This window comes from Lissotriton helveticus, chromosome 3_1 (assembly GCF_964261635.1).
Source record: "Lissotriton helveticus chromosome 3_1, aLisHel1.1, whole genome shotgun sequence".
Classification (NCBI taxonomy): Eukaryota; Metazoa; Chordata; class Amphibia; order Caudata; family Salamandridae; genus Lissotriton; species Lissotriton helveticus.
The window spans coordinates 2,108,820,059-2,108,846,023 of record NC_136061.1 but is presented as its reverse complement, the minus strand read 5'-3'; the positions used below and the strand labels follow the sequence as shown (position 1 = coordinate 2,108,846,023).

Sequence of the window (25,965 nt, the reverse complement as noted above, 5' to 3'; positions counted from 1 at the left end):
TACGAGTATTTACTAGCCGCGGCGGTGGCGAGCCTCCAGCCCTCTGCGCCATGCCTCGCTAGCGGCTAGGATGACCGAGCTGCTGGGGGACGAGCTGAGCTGAGCTCGGCCGCAGCCCACGGGGACCTCCATCGGGTCCGTGGCTGGCCTCCTGTAGGACGGTGCCAGTGCCGACGCCAGGAACCGCTTCAACAGGACGGCGCTGCAGGTGGGTGCGAGGTGCATCACCGGAGGGATGGGGGCGGGGTGGGGGCACACGAGGGCCGGGGCTGAGGAGAAGGAGAGGGTTCACCTGGGGGTCGGGGCTGCATAAGACCGGGAGAGCGGGGTCACCTGTGGGCCGACGTCTGCAGTAACCCGCCTGGGGGTTTAAGGAGGTGGTTAACCTATCGTCTCGAAAGCTACAGAAGCCAAGGAACCTGTCTAGAGGGGCTGTTTGGGAGTGGAGAGTGCCCCTCTGAGGGTGCCCATCAGATGGCTGGGGCTTGCAGAGCTGAAGCCCCCAGGTGTCCCGCTGTCTGGCGCTATATGACGTACGAGAATGGAAAGTGCACCCCTTGTCCATGGATAACTAGCTCCAATATTGTCACCCACACTTTATGTATCACTGCGAGGGTGTGTTCCACTGAGGTTAGCCCCCACCCACCCACCCCTCCGCTGGCCAGCACCGGGTGGTGAAGGGTGGGCCTAATGTAACTGTGCAGTGGCATGGCATGGCATGTGCTTGCTCTCCTGCCCCCTGGCTCTGCTTGCTCTCCTGCCCCCTGGCTGTGCTTGCCCTCCTTCCCCCTGGCTGTGCTTGCTCTCCTGCCCCCTGCCTGTGCTTGCTCTCCTGCCCCCTGGCTGTGCTTAGTGCAGCACGCGTCCCTCTGGAGCCGGCGCTGAGTCTCTCCTGGTCGCAGCCTACAGCTTGGATAACGCAGGTAAGGGGTTTGTGCTTGCTCGTTGTGCTTGCTTTTCTGTCCCCTGCCCCCCTCTCGTTGTGCTTGCTCTCCTGCCCCCTCGTTCGTTGTGCTTGCTTTCCTGCCCCCTCGTTCGTTGTGCTTGCTTTCCTGCCCCCTCCTTCGTTGTGCTTGCTCTCCTGCCCCCTGGCTGTGCTTGCTCTTCTGCCCCCTGGCTGTGCTTCCTCTCCTGCCCCCTGGCTGTGCTTGCTCTCCTGCCCCTTGGCTGTGCTTGCTTTCCTGCCCCCTGGCTGTGCTTAGTGCAGCACGCGTCCCTCTGGAGCTGGCGCGGAGTCTCTCCTGGTCGCGGCCTGCAGCTTGGATAACGCAGGTAAGGGGTTTGTGCTTGCTTGTTGTGCTTGCTTTTCTGCCCCCTGCCCCCCCCCTCGTTGTGCTTGCTCTCCTGCCCCCTCGTTCGTTGTGCTTGCTGTGTATGTGTGTGGCTCTCTGTGTGTGTGGCTCTATGTGTGTGTGTGTGGCTCCGTGTGTGTGTGTGGGGCTCTGTGTGTGTGTGTGGGGCTCTGTGTGTGTGGCTGCAAATGCAATAGGTCTCGCATTTGCGAGCGATTAAGCTATTGGCATTGTAAATGACAATGCCATTTATTTATGTTTTAAAAACTAAAACATAAATAAAAATAATGTCATGAGCAATGCCAATAGCTCTAACTTTAACAATGCCGAGACCATTGCATTGTAAATGCTTGTTTACCTTATGGCAGCCACACTCGAGTACTTCACGGGTCTTTATAAGACCATTTACTTGTTAACGAGGCTTTGTTGTGTTTTCACCCATTCTTAGAGCCCCTGCATCTCCCTCTGCCTAATACTGGAAGAATTAGCCCCCCCTGAAATTTTCATTAGCTCCACCCCCTGCCCACCCCCGAAATGTGGCTCTAGTCGCGCCTCTGCTACAGGTATACCCAAAGGGTTGCCGTTATTTATAGGGTACAAGGGGTATGGATGAAAATTGTTTTTTTATAGAAAATAATTGTTCAATTAGACCCCCTATGTCGTGCCAACATGTTTCGCCCCACTTTATGAGCCCGGTTGGGTCTGGGCCTTGGTCAGGGCTTGTTATATGTATCCCTGCCTTTCTGTGAATGCATATTGTACACATTCATGAGGCCTAAAGCTCTCACCTGTCTGACAGAAAGGTTAGGTTGAAAGCGGTTAAAAGTGGACCTAGCCTGTACTTTATTAGACAAACTACTTGATCCCAATATATAAAGAAATATTTTCCAAAATATAGTCTACACAGTCTTAATCCTGAGCAATTGGGGACACGTTCCTTATATTGAAGTGATAGTGATGCTACCAGGTGACTTTATGTGTTTTAACTCGTCTGGGTAGTTTACACGAGGAGTTAAAACAACTTTAAACTGGTTTTTTTGTTTTTGCTGTCTGAAACCCTGCTAGGCGAACACCGCGCTGAATAAAGCAACGAATAAATAAAGATCCACCAGAATTATCTTTAACTTTCATTGTTCACTCGAAGACCCTAGCTCACTAAAGCGAGAAAATGTTTCCAGAATGCGACTAATACCCAAGACTACAAAGCTGGAAGGTGGGTCAGGCATGGGCGTGAACAGGAGTGTGATTAAAGTTTACAGGATACGTGATTAGAAAACAGGTTTCAGAAAGTCTGCGTGAAATTGAGTTTCACAGCGGCAGTCTCTGTGGTAAATCCTGCCATGTGCACCCACAGGGCAGCTTCAGAAGCAAGTACCGCGCCTCGAGGAAACTCTCGGCTGCAGGCAGGGCCGGTGAGGAGGCGGGGCGTGGGCGGGTCCTGCGCTCTGGACTGGACGGTCGCTGCGGGAGGTGGGCGGCGAGGGAAGCCCAGAACACGGCTGGGAGATCCCGAAGCGAAGTAGCTTCAAGCGGCCGGGAGCTTCCCTCGGGCGGCAGCGGAGAGTGTGCTGGAGCACCCCGACAGCTGCCCGCCGCCATGGACTACCTGCTGCAGGTGAAGCTGGGCTGCCTCTTCGGACTGCTCTTCCTGACCTTGTTCTTCGGGCTCGTCCCATCCAGGGTCCCGTTCCTGCGCGACTCTGCGGGCACAGGTGAGGTGCATGGACGGGGGGCAGGAGTGAAAAGGATGCACATGGGCGAAGAGAGGGGCGGCGGCACAGGGGACAGGGTGGGGGAGGGCAAGGGGCACCAGGGAATTAGAGGAGTGGGAGGAGGCGGTCTCAAGGTAGAGGAGGGGGCAGGGCTTTAGGATAAGGATTAAGGACAGGGTCGGACTGGGACTGAAAATGAACATGGATACACAATAAAAGATCAGATGATAGCTATAAAAAGTGACCCATGTTTGCATAGTGGGGCGGTTTTGAGCTTGAAAGACGCGCTGTGTAAGTCTTTTTACAACATTTGGACGAACGCATGGGTTTGAGTTTTTTTTGTAGTTTTATATAGCGCGAACTCGACCCAAATTTGTTATAGCGCTTTACACGAAGTCCAATTACATTACGCACGGACACATTCTTTATTATTTTAGGCACGGGAAGATGAACTGATTAGTTCAGAATCTCTGACGCCGAGATTATATTGGTGCCTCAGTTCCAAATTCGGCAGCTCTGAGCAGTTTGCAGTAATATCGGAGAATTCAGAAGTAAAAACCGACCCAGTGCACTATAAAACAGCCAAAACACCGACCCCACACAGACTTATCAGGCCAGCCCATTGGGCCCTGCCTGATTGGCGGAGATCTGACCCTGGATAAAGAGGGGGGGGTTAAAGGGAGCGAGGCTCGCAGGAGAGTAGATGAGCACAAGCAGAGATGAGGGTGGGCCTCGCATACAGAAACACACACTGCTGACAACTTTCAGATCAGGACATGTCTTAAAAGTTGGCCTTTGAAAAAATGGCTAGGCGCACAACCCAATTTGAAAAATGGAGGTTTGTAAAGAGGTTGATAACAGTGTATAGATTTTGGGTGCTCACTCAGGTGGTGCAACCGGCCTGGTACACCAATTGAACATAAATGAAATAGCGCACAAACGAACGTAAGTACGTCCCTGTAATTGTAAGCACACCTTAATGGTTCGTCTGTATAGACTGACTCCAAAATAAAGATATAGTTCAAATTTCTCCAATTTTTCTGGATGTGTTTTTTTATTTTCTCATTTTGTCTCAATTCAATAAATCAAAGTTCATTGCATGTTTTATATCACATAGTTCTTCAAACAAAAAATGCCAATGCTCCAATGCATTTCGGGCATTGCCCTTTCTCAGGGAGCTCTGTTGGTGAAAACGATACGTTTGAATATGCATTATATTGTAAATCATCACAATTTGCTAATACAAGTAAATGACAGGAGAAAGCTTATTCACGGGAAATGCTAGTGCAACAACATGACAGTCTCAAGGTGATAGACGTGACTGAACAAATAAATAAAATGGAAAGTAAACATACCGGGTCTTGTTTGAGGATATGTTGAAAGGCTGTGGGGAAAATGAATGAACGGGTCGTTAGGGCTGTGCACGGGGAATGGATGCGTGAGGCGTGCTGAAAGGCGGCCGGTGGTTGAAAATGACTTACTTCATGTCGGGGACGGGATCCGTCTCACTGGATGCGGTTTCCAGTTTGGTGTACTTCGATCAGGTGTCGGAGAACAGGGTGCATCAAAACGCGGGTGTTATTTAAATAACTCCACGGAAGTCAAGTGAAACTTACAAATGTGGTGTGAAAGACGGACTAATGTGAACGGGGACTATGGCGGCCATGTTGAAATGGGAAAATCGAGTGAATTGAAGGATAAGTGGTGGTGCGTCGTGTATGTTGATGTAATGGTTGTCACAGTAATAGATGAATAAAATGAATTTAAAAAGAAAAAAATTCACTGCGTCCGCATTATATTACAGTGTGTCAAACAACATGAATTCAGTCTATAGGAAGCTGCTGAGTTCGATACGATCATTAAGCCCGAATGGCTTCACTGATTGAAGGTGATAGATCCAAAATGTTTCTCTTTGCAACAAGGTTTTGTTGTTGTCTCTTTCATCATTTTTGTCAACCATTTCGAGCACCAGGTATTTCAATTGGGCTATATTGTGTCTCATTTCATTGAAGTGCATAGCTACACTTGAATGTTCATTCTTGGTCCGGATGTTGGACTTATGTTCATTCATTCTTGTCTTTATTTTTCTTGAGGTTTTTCCAATGTAAATCTTGCCACACGGGCATTTGATGAGGTAGATCAAGTTAGACGAATCACAGGTGGCGTTTACCTTTAGTTTGATAGTATGCCCCTTCATGGGGTGATTTATCTGATTTCCTTTCGTAACGTTGTTGCAATTGTTGCAATTGTAGCATGGGACAGTTCCGTTATACTTAGTTGGTGTTTGAGGTTCCTTTGACAACAATTCTTTGAGGTTAGGTGCACGTGTGTGTGCAAAAATTGGTCGGTTGATAAACAAATCTTTGAAGTCTGGTTCAGTGGCCAATATGCGCCAGTGTTTGTTTATGATCTTTTTGAATTGCCTGCTGTTGGTGGAGTATTGAGATACCACTACCATTCGGTTATCATCCTTTGTTTTGACCCTCGATAGGGCCTCACTGCGTGTGATGGAATTGACTCTTATTTTTGCGGTTGTTATTATTTCTTGAGGGTACCCTCTTTTCATGAATCTTGTTGCCATTTCCTCAATGCGTTTGTTGTAAGTGTCCGCCTCTGAAGTTATTCTTTTTACACGTAACATTTGGCTGTATGGTAGATGTTTTTTTAAAGCATTCTGATGAAAACTTGTATAGTGTAACGTGTTGTTACGGTCTGTTTTCTTCCTATGTAGGTCTGTTATTATACGCCCTTCTGAGGCTCGCAGGAGAGTAGATGAGCACAAGCAGAGATGAGGGTGGGTCCCGCATACAGAAACACACACTGCTGACAACTTTCAGATCAGGACATGTCTTAAAAGTTGGCCTGACACGATCAACATTCTTGTAGAAATATGTTAAACGCATAGCCGAAACCAGTGTGGCTTTATTTTGCCCTGCAGGTGTATCCGCATCACTTGTTTAAGGAACTTTCTTATCAGATAATTGCTAATTTTATCAGGTCAAGTGAAAGGGATGATTTCAACACAATAATACAACGAACTAATTAATGGAAACAGCAGACAAAAGGGTCGTTTACATACAGACCCCAGCCCCTTTAAAGGTGACTCCTTCAGTAAGTCTGCCATGCTCCTGCCAATCCTTGCCACAGAAAAGTGAGAGAAAAAAAACCACAAAGACAACACATTCTCTTACACAACGTGTCTGAAAGCAAAGGAGAAACTATTAATGTCGTCATTTGGATCAATGAATATGACCTACACTAAAGGTTCACCAGCCATGAAGTGGTCACACGTATACTTCCTAGTTCTGATGTTGATGGCAAAAGATGGAAAATATCTCCTGAAGTTTATCACAAACCCCCAGACCACCCATCCCTCCTAAGAGATGACAGTCAACATCCAAAATCACTCCTCTGTTGATTGGCAGTTCCCCATGATCAGGCACAATTGTAACAAGCATTGGCATAGCCAATAGGTCTCCCTTTTGGGACCTTCTAAGTATTTAGTTATGAAGCACAATATCCTTGGTGCAACCACATCAACTGTTGCGTGGCTAAACACTTATAAGGTCCCAAAGGCGAGACCTATTGGCTATATCAATGCTTAGTGTGGTTGTGTGTTTGGGGTTGTGCGTGTGTGGTTGCAGAGGCGCAACTAGAGTCAAATTTCGGGGGGGGGCTGATTCTTTAGGCAAAAGGCAGAGTGGAGCTGCAGGGGCTCTAAGCGGGAGGGGGGTCGGGCGACAAATTCTCATTAACAAGCAAAAGGTATTTAAAAGACCTGTGAAGTGCTCGGGTGCGGCTGTGTGTGTGCCCGGGAAGCAGTCTCACCCCGGCTGCCACACACAATGGTGGGGTGGGGCCTCAGAAGCCCTTTGAGTCTAATGGGCGTTGCGCGCCTGTGTGGTTGTGTGTGTTTGTGTGTGTGTGTGGTTGGGTGTGTGGGTGGGGTTGTGTGTGGGTGTTGTTGTGGGTGTGTTACTAAACGTTTTTGAATATATATGTTAGTAACTCCAGACCGGCCACGATTATTGAATTTTCCATTAGTGAATGGACATTTCCCTTACATTAATTATAGTGTATGCAGATTCATTAAACAACCCATGAGATGGACTTGGGACTACACGAACTTCAGAAGATGCGTACAGACAGTAGTTTTAATAATGGCAATGGTCACTAGAAAGATAACAAGCACTGGCGTTGCCAGTAGGTCTCGTAGAATGCAGTGCATCCTTCTTGCTGTATTAGGGCGATTGGGTGGCTGTTGGTAATTGGAGAGTGGCCGGAGGGAAGCCGGATGGGGGCAGGAAAGCTGAGATAGCGTGTTAGGGGAGGAGAAGCCGCAGAGCGCACGCTGGGCGAAGCCCTTTGATGTGCTGTGCGGCTGTGAATGCCAGCGTGTTAGGGGAGGAGAAGCCGCAGAGCGCACTCTGGGCGAAGCCCTTTGATGTGCTGTGCGGCCGTGAATGCGCGTGCTTGTTTGCTCACGTGATTCACGTGAACTTAAAGAAAACCGCACAAATGAAACCCTTGGTTTTACGATTGTTTTCAGCACTTGAATTCTCGCTCCCTCAATGCGCTTGCGCGCATTGATAGGTCACGAGACCTAAAAACGTGCACCCTGGAGCAGTTTTGTGTGTAACGTTCTACCATGAAAATGTCTACACACCTCCTAGAAGGAGGACACTCTGGAAATTATCTCAGGTGTGTGGTCTTAGAGGAAGAACAGTCCGAACCACATTAGTTCAGAACACAGGCCAGACAGTTTACAAAAGAATACTAAAATTTTCCACTACGGATCAACGTAACAGAACCGAACAATGACATTCAGTCACACCAGGTTCATTAGTATGTTCTATTCCAGTCACTTACCTCTGAAATACTTTTAAGCTTCTATCATGTGACACATTAGTCTGAATCTATTGTGGCCAAATACTTCCACTACATGTTGTTTAGGATGCCTTACAAGGCCATGCAGTCCGGCTGTGATTCTATTTTGAGCAGTAGTATCCTTGTGCACTTTTTCTTTTCTAGAAAACCTACTGGCACAGGATGCTTGAAATTCTTAGTTCTCATGTACCTCTATTATTGATAAACAGCATTATCAACTACAAGATAATTTCCTCTAAAAAAACACATTGCCAAACAATTCTCAGCATAAAGGAGGTGTCACAATCATGAAGGTGCTCACTGATTTGTCACCTACCCTGGCCTTTAAATGTGGTAAAACAAAGTCCCAGGCACACAGTCAAGGGTAAAAACAATGGTTAATAAAGTCTCTTGCATCTGGAGAGTTGTCATATAAGGTCCACTCAAGTATTTAGAATTTCTTCAATTATTTTATCTTTATCATTGGTGATAATTCTGACCCGGATGGTCTGATTTAAGTATATAAGGATAAACGGAATAATCCTTAGGAATGTAAAAAACGAATTGGGAAGCTCCTTTGTATCTTCTGGAACAGAGGTGAACCAGTGCCTGCGTTTCCCATAGCACACACACTAGAGGTTCTGTTGTAGCGGCGGACCGGCCACTGAGCTTGATTACAGGCACTTACTTCCTGGGATCTCCGGTACACCTGAGCTTCCCAATATCTTTTTTACATTCCTAAGGATTATTCCGTTATTATCCTTATATACTTAAACCAGACCAGCTGTGTCGGCATTATCACTGGCAGAGCGATTTCTCAAAGACATCCACGCTTTCCCATACAGCCCTGAAGAAGTCACGGGATACATCCCATTGTGACGAAACACGTGTTGGCAGGTTGTGTCCATTAATGATAAAGATTAAATAATTTAAGAAATTCTAACTAATTGAGTGGACCTTATATGACAACTCTCCAGATGCAAGAGACTTTATTAACCATTGTTTTTACCCTGTAACGTGTGCCCAGGACTTTGTTTTTCTGAAATTTGTACGGGTCTCTACTCACACACATATAGGGATTATAGGGTATTTCCCCAAACCTGGTTGCACCGTGCTACAGTCATAGCAAACATATTATACGCAAACATAGTAAGGCATACTTCCTGGCACATCCAAAACTATAATTTTCAGACAAATGTTTAAATGTGGTATTTCAGTGATACTATTCTGTGATCAGTTAGTGATCATCCTCGCCAGGAGCCGGACTGCCTGGTCATGTGTGAAACCTAAAAGCAGTCCGTATTTCTCTGCTACTTGCATGCATGCGGGAGAAGAGACAAGAGTTGGTAGGTTTATCTGTGCTGTATTCTGCATAGAAGGTTCACCTGCAGAACCTTGTACTTTGTACAAGCGTCTAACCTCGCTCTGATCCTACTGTGCAAAAATAGTTTCACTGTCTATCTTTCCCTAGAGTCATATGTGTCCTTGCAAGTAGGAGATTGGTCGCTGCCTCCATGAGGCCATCCCTATGTAAGGTCAAGGTAAGTGAGTTGCAAAACATGTTGCACTCTGCCACCATGTCTTTACAGATGCTCTGCATGTTGTGGTACATTTTCTGCCTCTGTAAATACTACATTAGTTATAAACCCTTTGTTGACTTCGTGGGCACTAGGGGTAGGGAGAAAAAATACTGTTGAAATACGACATCAGTTGATTTAAGTTACTAGGGACCTCATTTGCCCTGTTGAATTGCCACAAACCCAGACCCATCTATTTTTGACACGAAACATGTCAATAGCCAGACATGAATGGCAATAATTCACCCTCTTGCTTTTTTTTTTATGTCTCGCCTAAGCAATCCCGTTAGGGATGCAGGCGATATTAAAGTAAGGGCTCTAAAAAATGCACCCAAAGGCAGATTGCCTCCAGTGCATGTGAGCCGGGCGCGTGCACATCGCACACCATTTGGGAGCCTGTGCGCCTCGGCATCAGACTTCAAAGGATTCCTCTCCCCCCGCCCCCTGCATCAGACGCGTAACTTTTTGGTTTAATTGTGGGAAAGGTAATACTTATGCATCATTTTTGTGGCTAGTTGCTCACTCGTTTTTAGTAGGATTTGTCTTGAAACGGTGGCTGTGCTGCCCACTGATTAGCCATTAGTGAAACAGGTTTACCTCTGAAGATTACCCCGTTTGTGCAGGCAGGTAACCCGACTTCCTGCATAATATACACAGGACAGTTCCCAAAGATTGATGCAAACCGAGCTTTTTGCCTGTGAAAATAACTTAGAAACGTAAACTGTTACATATTCAAATGCCTCTCACCCAGCGTCCTTGGAGGTGCACTAAACTGGCTTTCCATTATACTAATTTCCAATCGCTCTAAGGTGTAAAAACTTAACTTGAAGACAGCCATTGTTGATTGCACATTTTATTACTCAGTCTTCCATTGCCCACTATATGTTGGGTGCAAAGGATGTTATCCTGTAACTGTTTAATCTGCAAAACTATTCTCACAGATACACATTATTTTGTTGTGTCCTAGACAGTCTGCTGACCGGCTGCCACACACACACAACCTCACACAGACACACACCCAGACACCCCCTACACACGTACCCCCCCCACAACCTCCCACACACACAACCCACCACACACACAACTCCACACACACACAACTCCACACACACACACAACCCCCCCACACAACCCCCCCACACACACCACCCCACACACACCACCCCACACACACCACCCCGCACACACAACCCTACACACGCACACAACCCTACACACGCACACAACCCCCCCACACACACACAACCCCCCACACACACACCAACCCCACACACACCACCACACACACAACCCTACACACACACACACAAACCCCCCCCACACACAACCCCCCTACACACATCCCCCCCACACACAACCCCCCACACACAACCCCCACACACAACCCCCCACACACAAACCCAAACACACAACCTCACATACACACAACTCCACACACGCAACCCCCACACACAACCCCACCCACGCAACCCCCCCCACACACACACAACCCCCCCACCCAACCCCCCCACAGCCCCCCCTCCACCCCCACAACCCCCTACACACACACAACCCCTACACACACAACCCCCTACACCCACAACCCCCTACACCCCCCTTCACACACACAAGCACACACACAAGCACACTCCACACACAAGCACACTCCACACAACCCCCCACACACAACCCCCCACACACACCTCACACACTCACACACACACACTCACACACACACACACACACACTCACACACAACCCCACACACAACACCCCCCCACACACACACACAACCCCACACACACACTATTTATCTATCGCCCTAACTCTATCTATCTATCGCCCTCTCTCTATCTATCTATCGCCCTCACTCTATCTATCTATCGCCCTCACTCTATCTATCGCCCTCACTCTATCTATCGCCCTCACTCTATCTATCTATCGCCCTCACTCTATCTATCTATCGCCCTCACTCTATCTATCGCCCTCACTCTATCTATCGCCCTCACTCTATCTATGGCCCTCACTCTATCTATCTATGGCCCTCACTCTATCTATCTATGGCCCTCACTCTATCTATCTATGGCCCTCACTCTATCTATCTATGGCCCTCACTCTATCTATCTATGGCCCTCACTCTATCTATCTATGGCCCTCACTCTATCTATCTATGGCCCTCACTCTATCTATCTATGGCCCTCACTCTATCTATCTATGGCCCTCACTCTATCTATCTATGGCCCTCACTCTATCTATCTATGGCCCTCACTCTATCTATCTATCGCCCTCTATCTATGGCCCTCACTCTATCTATCTATGGCCCTCACTCTATCTATCTATGGCCCTCACTCTATCTATCTATGGCCCTCACTCTATCTATCTATGGCCCTCACTCTATCTATCTATGGCCCTCACTCTATCTATCTATGGCCCTCACTCTATCTATCTATGGCCCTCACTCTATCTATCTATGGCCCTCACTCTATCTATCTATGGCCCTCACTCTATCTATCTATCGCCCTCACTCTATCGCCCTCACTCTATCTATCGCCCTCACTCTATCTATCTATCGCCCTCACTCTATCTATCGCCCTCACTCTATCTATCGCCCTCATTCTATCTATCGCCCTCACTCTATCTATCTATCGCCCTCACTCTATCTATCTATGGCCCTCACTCTATCTATCTATGGCCCTCACTCTATCTATCTATGGCCCTCACTCTATCTATCTATGGCCCTCACTCTATCTATCTATGGCCCTCACTCTATCTATCTATGGCCCTCACTCTATCTATCTATGGCCCTCACTCTATCTATCTATGGCCCTCACTCTATCTATCTATCGCCCTCACTCTATCTATCTATCGCCCTCACTCTATCTATCTATCGCCCTCACTCTATCTATCAATCGCCCTCACTCTATCTATCAATCGCCCTCACTCTATCTATCAATCGCCCTCACTCTATCTATCAATCGCCCTCACTCTATCTATCGCCCTCACTCTATCTATCGCCCTCACTCTATCTATCTATCGCCCTCACTCTATCGCCCTCACTCTATCTATCGCCCTCACTCTATCTATCTATCGCCCTCACTCTATCGCCCTCACTCTATCTATGGCCCTCACTCTATCTATCTATGGCCCTCACTCTATCTATCTATGGCCCTCACTCTATCTATCTATGGCCCTCACTCTATCTATCTATGGCCCTCACTCTATCTATCTATGGCCCTCACTCTATCTATCTATGGCCCTCACTCTATCTATCTATGGCCCTCACTCTATCTATCTATGGCCCTCACTCTATCTATCTATCGCCCTCACTCTATCTATCGCCCTCACTCTATCTATCTATCGCCCTCACTCTATCGCCCTCACTCTATCGCCCTCACTCTATCTATCGCCCTCACTCTATCTATCGCCCTCACTCTATCTATCTATCGCCCTCACTCTATCGCCCTCACTCTATCTATGGCCCTCACTCTATCTATCTATGGCCCTCACTCTATCTATCTATGGCCCTCACTCTATCTATCTATGGCCCTCACTCTATCTATCTATGGCCCTCACTCTATCTATCTATGGCCCTCACTCTATCTATCTATGGCCCTCACTCTATCTATCTATGGCCCTCACTCTATCTATCTATCGCCCTCACTCTATCTATCTATGGCCCTCACTCTATCTATCTATCGCCCTCACTCTATCTATCTATCGCCCTCACTCTATCTATCTATCGCCCTCATGTCTATCTATCTATCGCCCTCACTCTATCTATCTATCGCCCTCATGTCTATCTATCTATCGCCCTCACTCTATCTATCAATCGCCCTCACTCTATCTATCAATCGCCCTCACTCTATCTATCGCCCTCACTCTATCTATCGCCCTCACTCTATCTATCGCCCTCACTCTATCTATCTATCGCCCTCACTCTATCTATCGCCCTCACTCTATCTATCGCCCTCACTCTATCTATCTATCGCCCTCACTCTATCGCCCTCACTCTATCTATGGCCCTCACTCTATCTATCTATGGCCCTCACTCTATCTATCTATGGCCCTCACTCTATCTATCTATGGCCCTCACTCTATCTATCTATGGCCCTCACTCTATCTATCTATGGCCCTCACTCTATCTATCGCCCTCACTCTATCTATCGCCCTCACTCTATCTATCTATCGCCCTCACTCTATCGCCCTCACTCTATCGCCCTCACTCTATCGCCCTCACTCTATCTATCGCCCTCACTCTATCTATCTATCGCCCTCACTCTATCTATGGCCCTCACTCTATCTATCTATGGCCCTCACTCTATCTATCTATGGCCCTCACTCTATCTATCTATGGCCCTCACTCTATCTATCTATGGCCCTCACTCTATCTATCTATGGCCCTCACTCTATCTATCTATGGCCCTCACTCTATCTATCTATCGCCCTCACTCTATCTATCTATGGCCCTCACTCTATCTATCTATCGCCCTCACTCTATCTATCTATCGCCCTCACTCTATCTATCTATCGCCCTCACTCTATCTATCTATCGCCCTCACTCTATCTATCTATCGCCCTCATGTCTATCTATCTATCGCCCTCATGTGTATCTATCGCCCTCCCTCACTCTATCTATCTGTCTATCTATCTACCTTTCCATCTATCTATCTCCCTCACTCTATCTATCTATCGCCCTCACTCTATCTATCGCCCTCATTCTATCTATCGCCCTCACTCTATCTATCGCCCTCACTCTATCTATCTATCGCCCTCACTCTATCTATCTATCGCCCTCACTCTATCTATCTATCGCCCTCACTCTATCTATCTATCGCCCTCATGTGTATCTATCGCCCTCCCTCACTCTATCTATCTATCGCCCTCACTCTATCTATCTATCGCCCTCATGTCTATCTATCTATCGCCCTCATGTGTATCTATCGCCCTCCCTCACTCTATCTATCTGTCTATCTATCTACCTTTCCATCTATCTATCGCCCTCACTCTATCTATCTATCGCCCTCACTCTATCTATCTATGGCCCTCACTCTATCTATCTATGGCCCTCACTCTATCTATCTATGGCCCTCACTCTATCTATCTATGGCCCTCACTCTATCTATCTATCGCCCTCACTCTATCTATCGCCCTCACTCTATCTATCTATCGCCCTCACTCTATCTATCTATCGCCCTCATGTCTATCTATCTATCGCCCTCATGTGTATCTATCGCCCTCCCTCACTCTATCTATCTGTCTATCTATCTACCTTTCCATCTATCTATCGCCCTCACTCTATCTATCTATCGCCCTCACTCTATCTATCTATGGCCCTCACTCTATCTATCTATGGCCCTCACTCTATCTATCTATCGCCCTCACTCTATCTATCGCCCTCACTCTATCTATCTATCGCCCTCATTCTATCTATCGCCCTCATTCTATCTATCGCCCTCACTCTATCTATCTATCGCCCTCACTCTATCTATCAATCGCCCTCACTCTATCTATCAATCGCCCTCACTCTATCTATCTATCGCCCTCACTCTATCTATCGCCCTCACTCTATCTATCTATCGCCCTCACTCTATCTATCTATCGCCCTCACTCTATCTATCTATCGCCCTCATTCTATCTATCGCCCTCATTCTATCTATCGCCCTCACTCTATCTATCTATCGCCCTCACTCTATCTATCTATCGCCCTCACTCTATCTATCGCCCTCACTCTATCTATCTATCGCCCTCATTCTATCTATCGCCCTCATTCTATCTATCGCCCTCACTCTATCTATCTATCGCCCTCACTCTATCTATCAATCTCCCTCACTCTATCTATCTATCGCCCTCACTCTATCTATCGCCCTCACTATCTATCTATCGCCCTCACTATCTATCTATCGCCCTCACTCTATCTATCGCCCTCACTCTATCTATCGCCCTCACTCTATCTATCGCCCTCACTCTATCTATCTATGGCCCTCACTCTATCTATCTATGGCCCTCACTCTATCTATCTATGGCCCTCACTCTATCTATCTATGGCCCTCACTCTATCTATCTATGGCCCTCACTCTATCTATCTATGGCCCTCACTCTATCTATCTATGGCCCTCACTCTATCTATCTATGGCCCTCACTCTATCTATCTATCGCCCTCACTCTATCGCCCTCACTCTATCTATGGCCCTCACTCTATCTATCTATGGCCCTCACTCTATCTATCTATGGCCCTCACTCTATCTATCTATGGCCCTCACTCTATCTATCTATGGCCCTCACTCTATCTATCTATGGCCCTCACTCTATCTATCTATGGCCCTCACTCTATCTATCTATCGCCCTCACTCTATCTATCTATCGCCCTCACTCTATCTATCTATCGCCCTCACTCTATCTATCTATCGCCCTCACTCTATCTATCGCCCTCACTCTATCTATCGCCCTCACTCTATCTATCTATCGCCCTCATTCTATCTATCGCCCTCATTCTATCTATCGCCCTCACTCTATCTATCTATCGCCCTCACTCTATCTATCAATCTCCCTCACTCTATCTATCTATCGCCCTCACTCTATCTATCTATCGCCCTCACTATCTATCTATCGCCCTCACTATCTATCTATCGCCCTCACTATCTATCTATCGCCCTCACTATCTATCTATCGCCCTCACTCTATCTATCGCCCTCACTCTATCTATCGCCCTCACTCTATCTATCGCCCTCACTCTATCTATGGCCCTCACTCTATCTATCTATGGCCCTCACTCTATCTATCTATGGCCCTCACTCTATCTATCTATGGCCCTCACTCTATCTATCTATGGCCCTCACTCTATCTATCTATGGCCCTCACTCTATCTATCTATGGCCCTCACTCTATCTATCTATGGCCCTCACTCTATCTATCTATGGCCCTCACTCTATCTATCTATGGCCCTCACTCTATCTATCTATCGCCCTCACTCTATCTATCTATCGCCCTCACTCTATCGCCCTCACTCTATCTATGGCCCTCACTCTATCTATCTATGGCCCTCACTCTATCTATCTATGGCCCTCACTCTATCTATCTATGGCCCTCACTCTATCTATCTATGGCCCTCACTCTATCTATCTATGGCCCTCACTCTATCTATCTATGGCCCTCACTCTATCTATCTATGGCCCTCACTCTATCTATCTATGGCCCTCACTCTATCTATCTATGGCCCTCACTCTATCTATCTATGGCCCTCACTCTATCTATCTATCGCCCTCACTCTATCTATCTATCGCCCTCACTCTATCTATCTATCGCCCTCACTCTATCTATCTATCGCCCTCACTCTATCTATCTATCGCCCTCACTCTATCTATCTATCGCCCTCACTCTATCTATCTATCGCCCTCACTCTATCTATCTATCGCCCTCATGTCTATCTATCTATCGCCCTCATGTGTATCTATCGCCCTCCCTCACTCTATCTATCTGTCTATCTATCTACCTTTCCATCTATCTATCGCCCTCACTCTATCTATCTATCGCCCTCACTCTATCTATCGCCCTCATTCTATCTATCGCCCTCACTCTATCTATCTATCGCCCTCACTCTATCTATCTATCGCCCTCACTCTATCTATCTATCGCCCTCACTCTATCTATCTATCGCCCTCACTCTATCGCCCTCACTCTATCTATCTATGGCCCTCACTCTATCTATCTATGGCCCTCACTCTATCTATCTATGGCCCTCACTCTATCTATCTATGGCCCTCACTCTATCTATCTATGGCCCTCACTCTATCGCCCTCATTCTATCTATCGCCCTCACTCTATCTATCTATCGCCCTCACTCTATCTATCTATCGCCCTCACTCTATCGCCCTCACTCTATCTATGGCCCTCACTCTATCTATCTATGGCCCTCACTCTATCTATCTATGGCCCTCACTCTATCTATCTATGGCCCTCACTCTATCTATCTATGGCCCTCACTCTATCTATCTATCGCCCTCACTCTATCTATCTATCGCCCTCACTCTATCTATCTATCGCCCTCACTCTATCTATCTATCGCCCTCACTCTATCTATCTATCGCCCTCATGTCTATCTATCTATCGCCCTCATGTGTATCTATCGCCCTCCCTCACTCTATCTATCTGTCTATCTATCTACCTTTCCATCTATCTATCGCCCTCACTCTATCTATCTATCGCCCTCACTCTATCTATCGCCCTCATGTGTATCTATCGCCCTCCCTCACTCTATCTATCTATCGCCCTCACTCTATCTATCTATCGCCCTCATGTCTATCTATCTATCGCCCTCATGTGTATCTATCGCCCTCCCTCACTCTATCTATCTGTCTATCTATCTACCTTTCCATCTATCTATCGCCCTCACTCTATCTATCTATCGCCCTCACTCTATCTATCTATCGCCCTCACTCTATCTATCTATCGCCCTCACTCTATCTATCTATCGCCCTCATTCTATCTATCGCCCTCATTCTATCTATCGCCCTCACTCTATCTATCTATCGCCCTCACTCTATCTATCTATCGCCCTCACTCTATCTATCAATCGCCCTCACTCTATCTATCAATCGCCCTCACTCTATCTATCTATCGCCCTCACTCTATCTATCTATCGCCCTCACTCTATCTATCTATCGCCCTCACTCTATCTATCTATCGCCCTCACTCTATCTATCGCCCTCACTCTATCTATCTATCGCCCTCACTCTATCTATCTATCGCCCTCACTCTATCGCCCTCACTCTATCTATCGCCCTCATTCTATCTATCGCCCTCATTCTATCTATCGCCCTCACTCTATCTATCAATCGCCCTCACTCTATCTATCAATCGCCCTCACTCTATCTATCGCCCTCACTCTATCTATCAATCGCCCTCACTCTATCTATCGCCCTCACTCTATCTATCGCCCTCACTCTATCTATCGCCCTCACTCTATCTATCTATCGCCCTCACTCTATCTATCTATCGCCCTCACTCTATCTATCTATCGCCCTCACTCTATCTATCTATCGCCCTCACTCTATCTATCTATCGCCCTCACTCTATCTATCGCCCTCACTCTATCTATCTATCGCCCTCATTCTATCTATCGCCCTCATTCTATCTATCGCCCTCACTCTATCTATCTATCGCCCTCACTCTATCTATCAATCTCCCTCACTCTATCTATCTATCGCCCTCACTCTATCTATCTATCCCCCTCATGTCTATCTATCTATCGCCCTCATGTGTATCTATCGCCCTCCCTCACTCTATCTATCTGTCTATCTATCTACCTTTCCATCTATCTATCGCCCTCACTCTATCTATCTATCGCCCTCACTCTATCTATCTATCGCCCTCACTCTATCTATCGCCCTCACTCTATCTATCTATCGCCCTCATTCTATCTATCGCCCTCATTCTATCTATGGCCCTCACTCTATCGCCCTCACTCTATCTATGGCCCTCACTCTATCTATCTATGGCCCTCACTCTATCTATCTATGGCCCTCACTCTATCTATCTATGGCCCTCACTCTATCTATCTATGGCCCTCACTCTATCTATCTATGGCCCTCACTCTATCTATCTATGGCCCTCACTCTATCTATCTATGGCCCTCACTCTATCTATCTATGGCCCTCACTCTATCTATCTATCGCCCTCACTCTATCTATCTATCGCCCTCATGTCTATCTATCTATCGCCCTCCCTCACTCTATCTATCTGTCTATCTATCTACCTTTCCATCTATCTATCGCCCTCATGTCTATCTATCTATCGCCCTCATGTCTATCTATCTATCGCCCTCACTCTATCTTTCCATCTATCTTTCCATCTATCACCCTCCCTCACTCTATCTGTCGCTCTCACTCTATCTATCTATCTTTCCATCTATCTATCGCCCTCCCTCACTCTATCAATCACCCTCACTCTATCTATCGCCCTCACTCTATCTATCGCCCTCACTCTATCTATCGCCCTCACTCTATCTATCTATCGCCCTCACTCTATCTATCGCCCTCACTATCTATCTATCGCCCTCACTATCTATCTATCGCCCTCACTATCTATCTATCGCCCTCACTATCTATCTATCGCCCTCACTATCTATCTATCGCCCTCACTATCTATCTATCGCCCTCACTATCTATCTATCGCCCTCACTATCTATCTATCGCCCTCACTATCTATCTATCGCCCTCACTATCTATCTATCGCCCTCACTCTATCTATCGCCCTCACTCTATCTATCGCCCTCACTCTATCTATCGCCCTCACTCTATCTATCGCCCTCACTCTATCTATCGCCCTCACTCTATCTATCGCCCTCACTCTATCTATCGCCCTCACTCTATCTATCTATGGCCCTCACTCTATCTATCTATGGCCCTCACTCTATCTATCTATGGCCCTCACTCTATCTATCTATGGCCCTCACTCTATCTATCTATGGCCCTCACTCTATCTATCTATGGCCCTCACTCTATCTATCTATGGCCCTCACTCTATCTATCTATGGCCCTCACTCTATCTATCTATGGCCCTCACTCTATCTATCTATCGCCCTCACTATCTATCTATCGCCCTCACTATCTATCTATCGCCCTCACTATCTATCTATCGCCCTCACTCTATCTATCGCCCTCACTCTATCTATCGCCCTCACTCTATCTATCGCCCTCACTCTATCTATCGCCCTCACTCTATCTATCGCCCTCACTCTATCTATCGCCCTCACTCTATCTATCGCCCTCACTCTATCTATCGCCCTCACTCTATCTATCGCCCTCACTCTATCTATCGCCCTCACTCTATCTATCGCCCTCACTCTATCTATCGCCCTCACTCTATCTATCGCCCTCACTCTATCTATCGCCCTCACTCTATCTATCGCCCTCACTCTATCTATCGCCCTCACTCTATCTATCGCCCTCACTCTATCTATCGCCCTCACTCTATCTATCTATCGCCCTCATTCTATCTATCGCCCTCATTCTATCTATCGCCCTCATTCTATCTATCGCCCTCATTCTATCTATCGCCCTCATTCTATCTATCGCCCTCATTCTATCTATCGCCCTCATTCTATCTATCGCCCTTTATCTATCTATCGCCCTCACTCTATCTATCGCCCTCACTCTATCTATCGCCCTCACTCTATCTATCGCCCTCACTCTATCTATCTATCGCCCTCACTCTATCTATCTATCGCCCTCACTCTATCTATCTATCGCCCTCATGCCTATCTATCGCCCTCATGCCTATCTATCTATCGCCCTCACTCTATCTATCTATCGCCCTCACTCTATCTATCGCCCTCACTCTATCTATCTATCGCCCTCACTCTATCTATCTATCGCCCTCACTCTATCTATCTATCGCCCTCATTCTATCTATCGCCCTCATTCTATCTATCGCCCTCATTCTATCTATCGCCCTCATTCTATCTATCGCCCTCATTCTATCTATCGCCCTTTATCTATCTATCGCCCTCACTCTATCTATCGCCCTCACTCTATCTATCGCCCTCACTCTATCTATCGCCCTCACTCTATCTATCGCCCTCACTCTATCTATCTATCGCCCTCACTCTATCTATCTATCGCCCTCACTCTATCTATCTATCGCCCTCATGCCTATCTATCGCCCTCATGCCTATCTATCTATCGCCCTCACTCTATCTATCTATCGCCCTCACTCTATCTATCTATCGCCCTCACTCTATCTATCTATCGCCCTCACTCTATCTATCTATCGCCCTCACTCTATCTATCTATCGCCCTCACTCTATCTATCTATCGCCCTCACTCTATCTATCTATCGCCCTCATGCCTATCTATCGCCCTCATGCCTATCTATCTATCGCCCTCACTCTATCTATCTATCGCCCTCACTCTATCTATCTATCGCCCTCACTCTATCTATCGCCCTCACTCTATCTATCGCCCTCACTCTATCTATCTATCGCCCTCACTCTATCTATCTATCGCCCTCACTCTATCTATCTATCGCCCTCACTCTATCTATCACCCTCACTCTATCTATCTATCGCCCTCATTCTATCTATCGCCCTCATTCTATCTATCGCCCTCATTCTATCTATCGCCCTCTATCTATCTATCGCCCTCTATCTATCTATCGCCCTCACTCTATCTATCGCCCTCACTCTATCTATCGCCCTCACTCTATCTATCGCCCTCACTCTATCTATCGCCCTCACTCTATCTATCGCCCTCACTCTATCTATCTATCGCCCTCACTCTATCTATCGCCCTCACTCTATCTATCGCCCTCCCTCACTCTATCTATCTTTCCATCTATCGCCCTCACTCTATCTATCTATCGCCCTCATGCCTATCTATCTATCGCCCTCATGCCTATCTATCTATCGCCCTCATGCCTATCTTTCTATCGCCCTCACTCTATCTATCTATCGCCCTCATGCCTATCTATCGCCCTCATGCCTATCTATCTATCGCCCTCATGCCTATCTATCTATCGCCCTCATGCCTATCTATCTATCGTCCTCATGCCTATCTTTCTATCGCCCTCACTCTATCTATCTATCGCCCTCACTCTATCTATCTATCGCCCTCACTCTATCTATCTATCGCCCTCACTCTATCTATCTATCTCCCTCACTCTATCTATCTATCGCCCTCACTCTATCTATCTATCGCCCTCACTCTATCTATCTATCGCCCTCACTCTATCTATCTATCGCCCTCACTCTATCTATCTATCGCCCTCACTCTATCTATCTATCGCCCTCACTCTATCTATCTATCGCCCTCACTCTATCTATCTATCGCCCTCACTCTATCTATCTATCGCCCTCACTCTATCTATCAATCGCCCTCACTCTATCTATCAATCGCCCTCACTCTATCTATCGCCCTCACTCTATCTATCTATCGCCCTCACTCTATCTATCTATCGCCCTCATTCTATCTATCGCCCTCACTCTATCTATCTATCGCCCTCACTCTATCTATCTATCGCCCTCACTCTATCTATCTATCGCCCTCATTCTATCTATCGCCCTCATTCTATCTATCGCCCTCACTCTATCTATCTATCGCCCTCACTCTATCTATCTATCGCCCTCACTCTATCGCCCTCCCTCACTCTATCTATCTTTCCATCTATCTTTCCATCTATCGCCCTCACTCTATCTATCTATCGCCCTCACTCTATCTATCGCCCTCACTCTATCTATCGCCCTCACTCTATCTATCGCCCTCACTCTATCTATCGCCCTCCCTCACTCTATCTATCTTTCCATCTATCTTTCCATCTATCGCCCTCACTCTATCTATCTATCGCCCTCACTCTATCTATCTATCGCCCTCACTCTATCTATCGCCCTCCCTCACTCTATCTATCTTTCCATCTATCTTTCCATCTATCGCCCTCACTCTATCTATCTATCGCCCTCACTCTATCTATCTATCGCCCTCACTCTATCTATCTATCTCCCTCACTCTATCTATCGCCCTCACTCTATCTATCTATCGCCCTCACTCTATCTATCTATCACCCTCACTCTATCTATCTATCGCCCTCACTCTATCTATCTATCGCCCTCACTCTATCTATCTATCGCCCTCACTCTATCTATCGCCCTCATGCCTATCTATCTATCGCCCTCATGCCTATCTATCTATCACCCTCACTCTATCTATCTATCGCCCTCACTCTATCTATCTATCGCCCTCACTCTATCTATCTATCGCCCTCAGTCTATCTATCTATCGCCCTCATGTCTGTCTATCGCCCTCCCTCACTCTATCTATCGCCCTCATGTCTATCGCCCTCCCTCTCTCTATCTATCGCCCTCCCTCTCTCTATCTATCGCCCTCCCTCTCTCTATCTATTGCCCTTACTCTATCTATCGCATCACTCAGCACCACCACAGAATCACTCGGGGGCACAACAACATCACTATGCGCTAACACAGCATCACTGAACGTCACAGCATCACTAAGTGCCACACAGCATCACTAAGTGCCACAGAACATCACTCAGACCCCCCAGGATATAGCGGCATGGATTAGCAAATTTAGCGGCACAAAAATGGAAATTTAGCGGCACAAATATGGAAATTTAGCGGCAATTTTGCGGCATTTTATTTGGCCATTTTTCCTACAACAAACACAGATATCTTAGTTTTTTTTGTTATTTAACAACATGAAGCTATGTATGTATACTAATGTAAGCATTCCTCCATAGAAACACTCTTGATTGTGGGTTTAAGTAATTCCCTTTTCCTACAGCTTGACAGTTACACGCAATGAATGTCCACAATGTAGTGGTAAAGCTCTGGTTTAGGTGTTACTTTTTGTTAAATGCTAATGCCCCATTAAGCCCGGAAAGTTATTCTTTCGTGCTTCTGTGTCCTTCCCGCCCGCCCCAATAAACAACGTAATACAGATAGTGCTGGCACATATGTTGCGCCAGTGCGCTCTCTCAATAGGGCGTTCTCTCCCACCCTGCTGATGAGGGAATCTCTTTACATCTGCGCCCACGATGTATCATGGACGCGGGCGCAGAGGTAAAGAAGCTGTCAGGAAGTGGCCCTGAGCCCTCGGTCTACACAGACACATCTCTCTGAAGGACCCTGGCACCGAGCCCCCGGTGCCCACAGGCAAATCTCTCTGAAGGGCCCTGGCACTGAGCCCCCTGTGCCCACAGACAAATCTCTCTGAAGTGCCCTGGCACCGAGCCCCCGGTGCCCACAAACCCTATCCTGTGAAAGGTCCCTGGCACCACCGACCCGGGTGCCCTACAGAGGGAGCCCATCTGAGGCCCTTCCACCAGGGTTACCCGGTGTTGCCACTCTGACACATCTCTCTGAGCTGAGAAGGAACCTTGGCACGAGTAGGTCCCGGGAGCCCCTGTGTCCCATGGTGGATACTGTTACTGTTACTTTTGTACAAAACATGACTTATTATTATTAGTCGCGTCCCCGCGGGTGTCAAGTGTACCCCCCCCCATCCCCGCAGCCGTCTCCTGCACAAACAAGGCTTTCTGCAACTTTATTTGTCTCTCACATCTCTTTTCATCCCACAAAATTTGATCGGAATTTAGAGGTGGGTAGGTGGACAGACGGACAGATGGATAAGTGGTTGCCTAGGGGATGGATAGATGAATGGATAGTTGGGTGTGGTTGGTTTTATGGAATGGTGGATGGGCGTGGTGCTGGGTGGGCGGAGGGGATGTATAAGCGGGTGGCTGATGGATGGGTGGGTGGATGGAGGAATGGATGTGGATGGATGGATAGGTGGGGTGGATGGATATACGGATTGCTAGGTGGATGGATGCATGTAAGGACATTAAAGCCAGGCCTATTGGCGTTACCAGTGCTTGTTGAATGAGTTCATCTTGCTGGTGACGCAAGGGTCTTTCCGGTTCTTTTCATCCGCCTGTCCCCTCCGCCTGGACTTCTACGTGCATTAATACTCCACCCCCGAGCCCATATAGCTGTTCCCCTATAGATCTACGATTCTACGGGACCAGAAACTTCAACTTCCCATAATTCTGCAAAGCCCCCATACAAAATACAGAAATTCGCATCCTGTTTCTTCCTTGCCCGATGCATTTCGGGACAATTAAGTCCATGCCTCAGGGGCATACCTGAAACCCATATAATACCAACACTTTTCTGTATTATGTAAAATATTACAGTATAACTTTTGATGCTAAAAAAAGTTTAATGTAAACTTATGTTAGAGAATGTATTGCTTAGGTGATGTAAGGCATTGCAAACAATGTGAATACAACGAACTAAGGTTATAACTAAGAAATTAAAAATTAAGTATCAGAGAACTTTGTATATTGTTATAAATTGATAGGTTATTTATTGGTGAACAATGCACACTCCGTTCGAATACCGGCTTTGAGGGCCCAAAAAACCCAAAATAGCATTTTCCCATCTAACTTAATTTTGAGATTGTGCCACAAAGATGTTAGGAGTGAACCTGACATATGATTACAGAGGCGCTCTTATTTATTCGTAGCAAAGCAGTGATTGTGTCAAGAAAAATAGGTTCAGAGTGGGTTATATGCAACTGGTTTAGAAAGCGCAGGGCTGCTCGCCGTGCCCAGGTTAACTGCAGCAGGCGGGGTGGCTTCAAGAGCGAGACAGAGGGAGAGGAAGGGGAGAGGTGAAGAGACAGAAGACCGCCCAGAAACCAGGAGGGCTGTGAACAGGCGCTCAACACCCATTGAGCTCATGGGGCTTCAGCCCCCTCCCCCCCGTCGTGTGTGTCAGCCCGGAGACAGCTTCGTGGGCTGGCGAGCATCTGATTCCAGCCGCAGCCGAGTACTTACTTAACAGGTCTTTAAAAGACCATTTACATGTAAATGAGGCTTTTTTGTGTGTTCACATATTCTTACAGCCCCTGTGAAGGTACATTTGCTGGTCCCGAGCTGCCCCCACCCTCATTGGGTCACTCAGCATTACAAGCTGCCTCTAACCCTCAGGGCCTCGGGCAAGCTGCCTCTAACCCTCAGGGCCTCGGGCAC

The 25,965-nt window shown here is 47.1% G+C and overlaps 1 protein-coding gene across 3 annotated transcripts in view; it reads left to right on the top strand.

Annotated features, from left to right (window-relative positions):
- The window catches only part of LOC144824154 (zinc transporter ZIP1-like), a 203,283-nt gene that overhangs the window by 60,541 nt on the left and 116,777 nt on the right, over positions 1-25,965 (top strand). Inside the window, exon 1 of one of the 3 annotated variants that reach the window (XM_078683285.1) lies at positions 2,631-3,004. The exons of the other annotated variants lie outside the window; for them this stretch is intronic. Coding sequence (XP_078539411.1) covers positions 2,890-3,004 — 115 coding nt within the window. The 5' untranslated portion in view covers positions 2,631-2,889. Of the gene's footprint in view, positions 1-2,630; positions 3,005-25,965 lie in introns of those variants that run through there. 3 annotated transcript variants of the gene reach the window in all.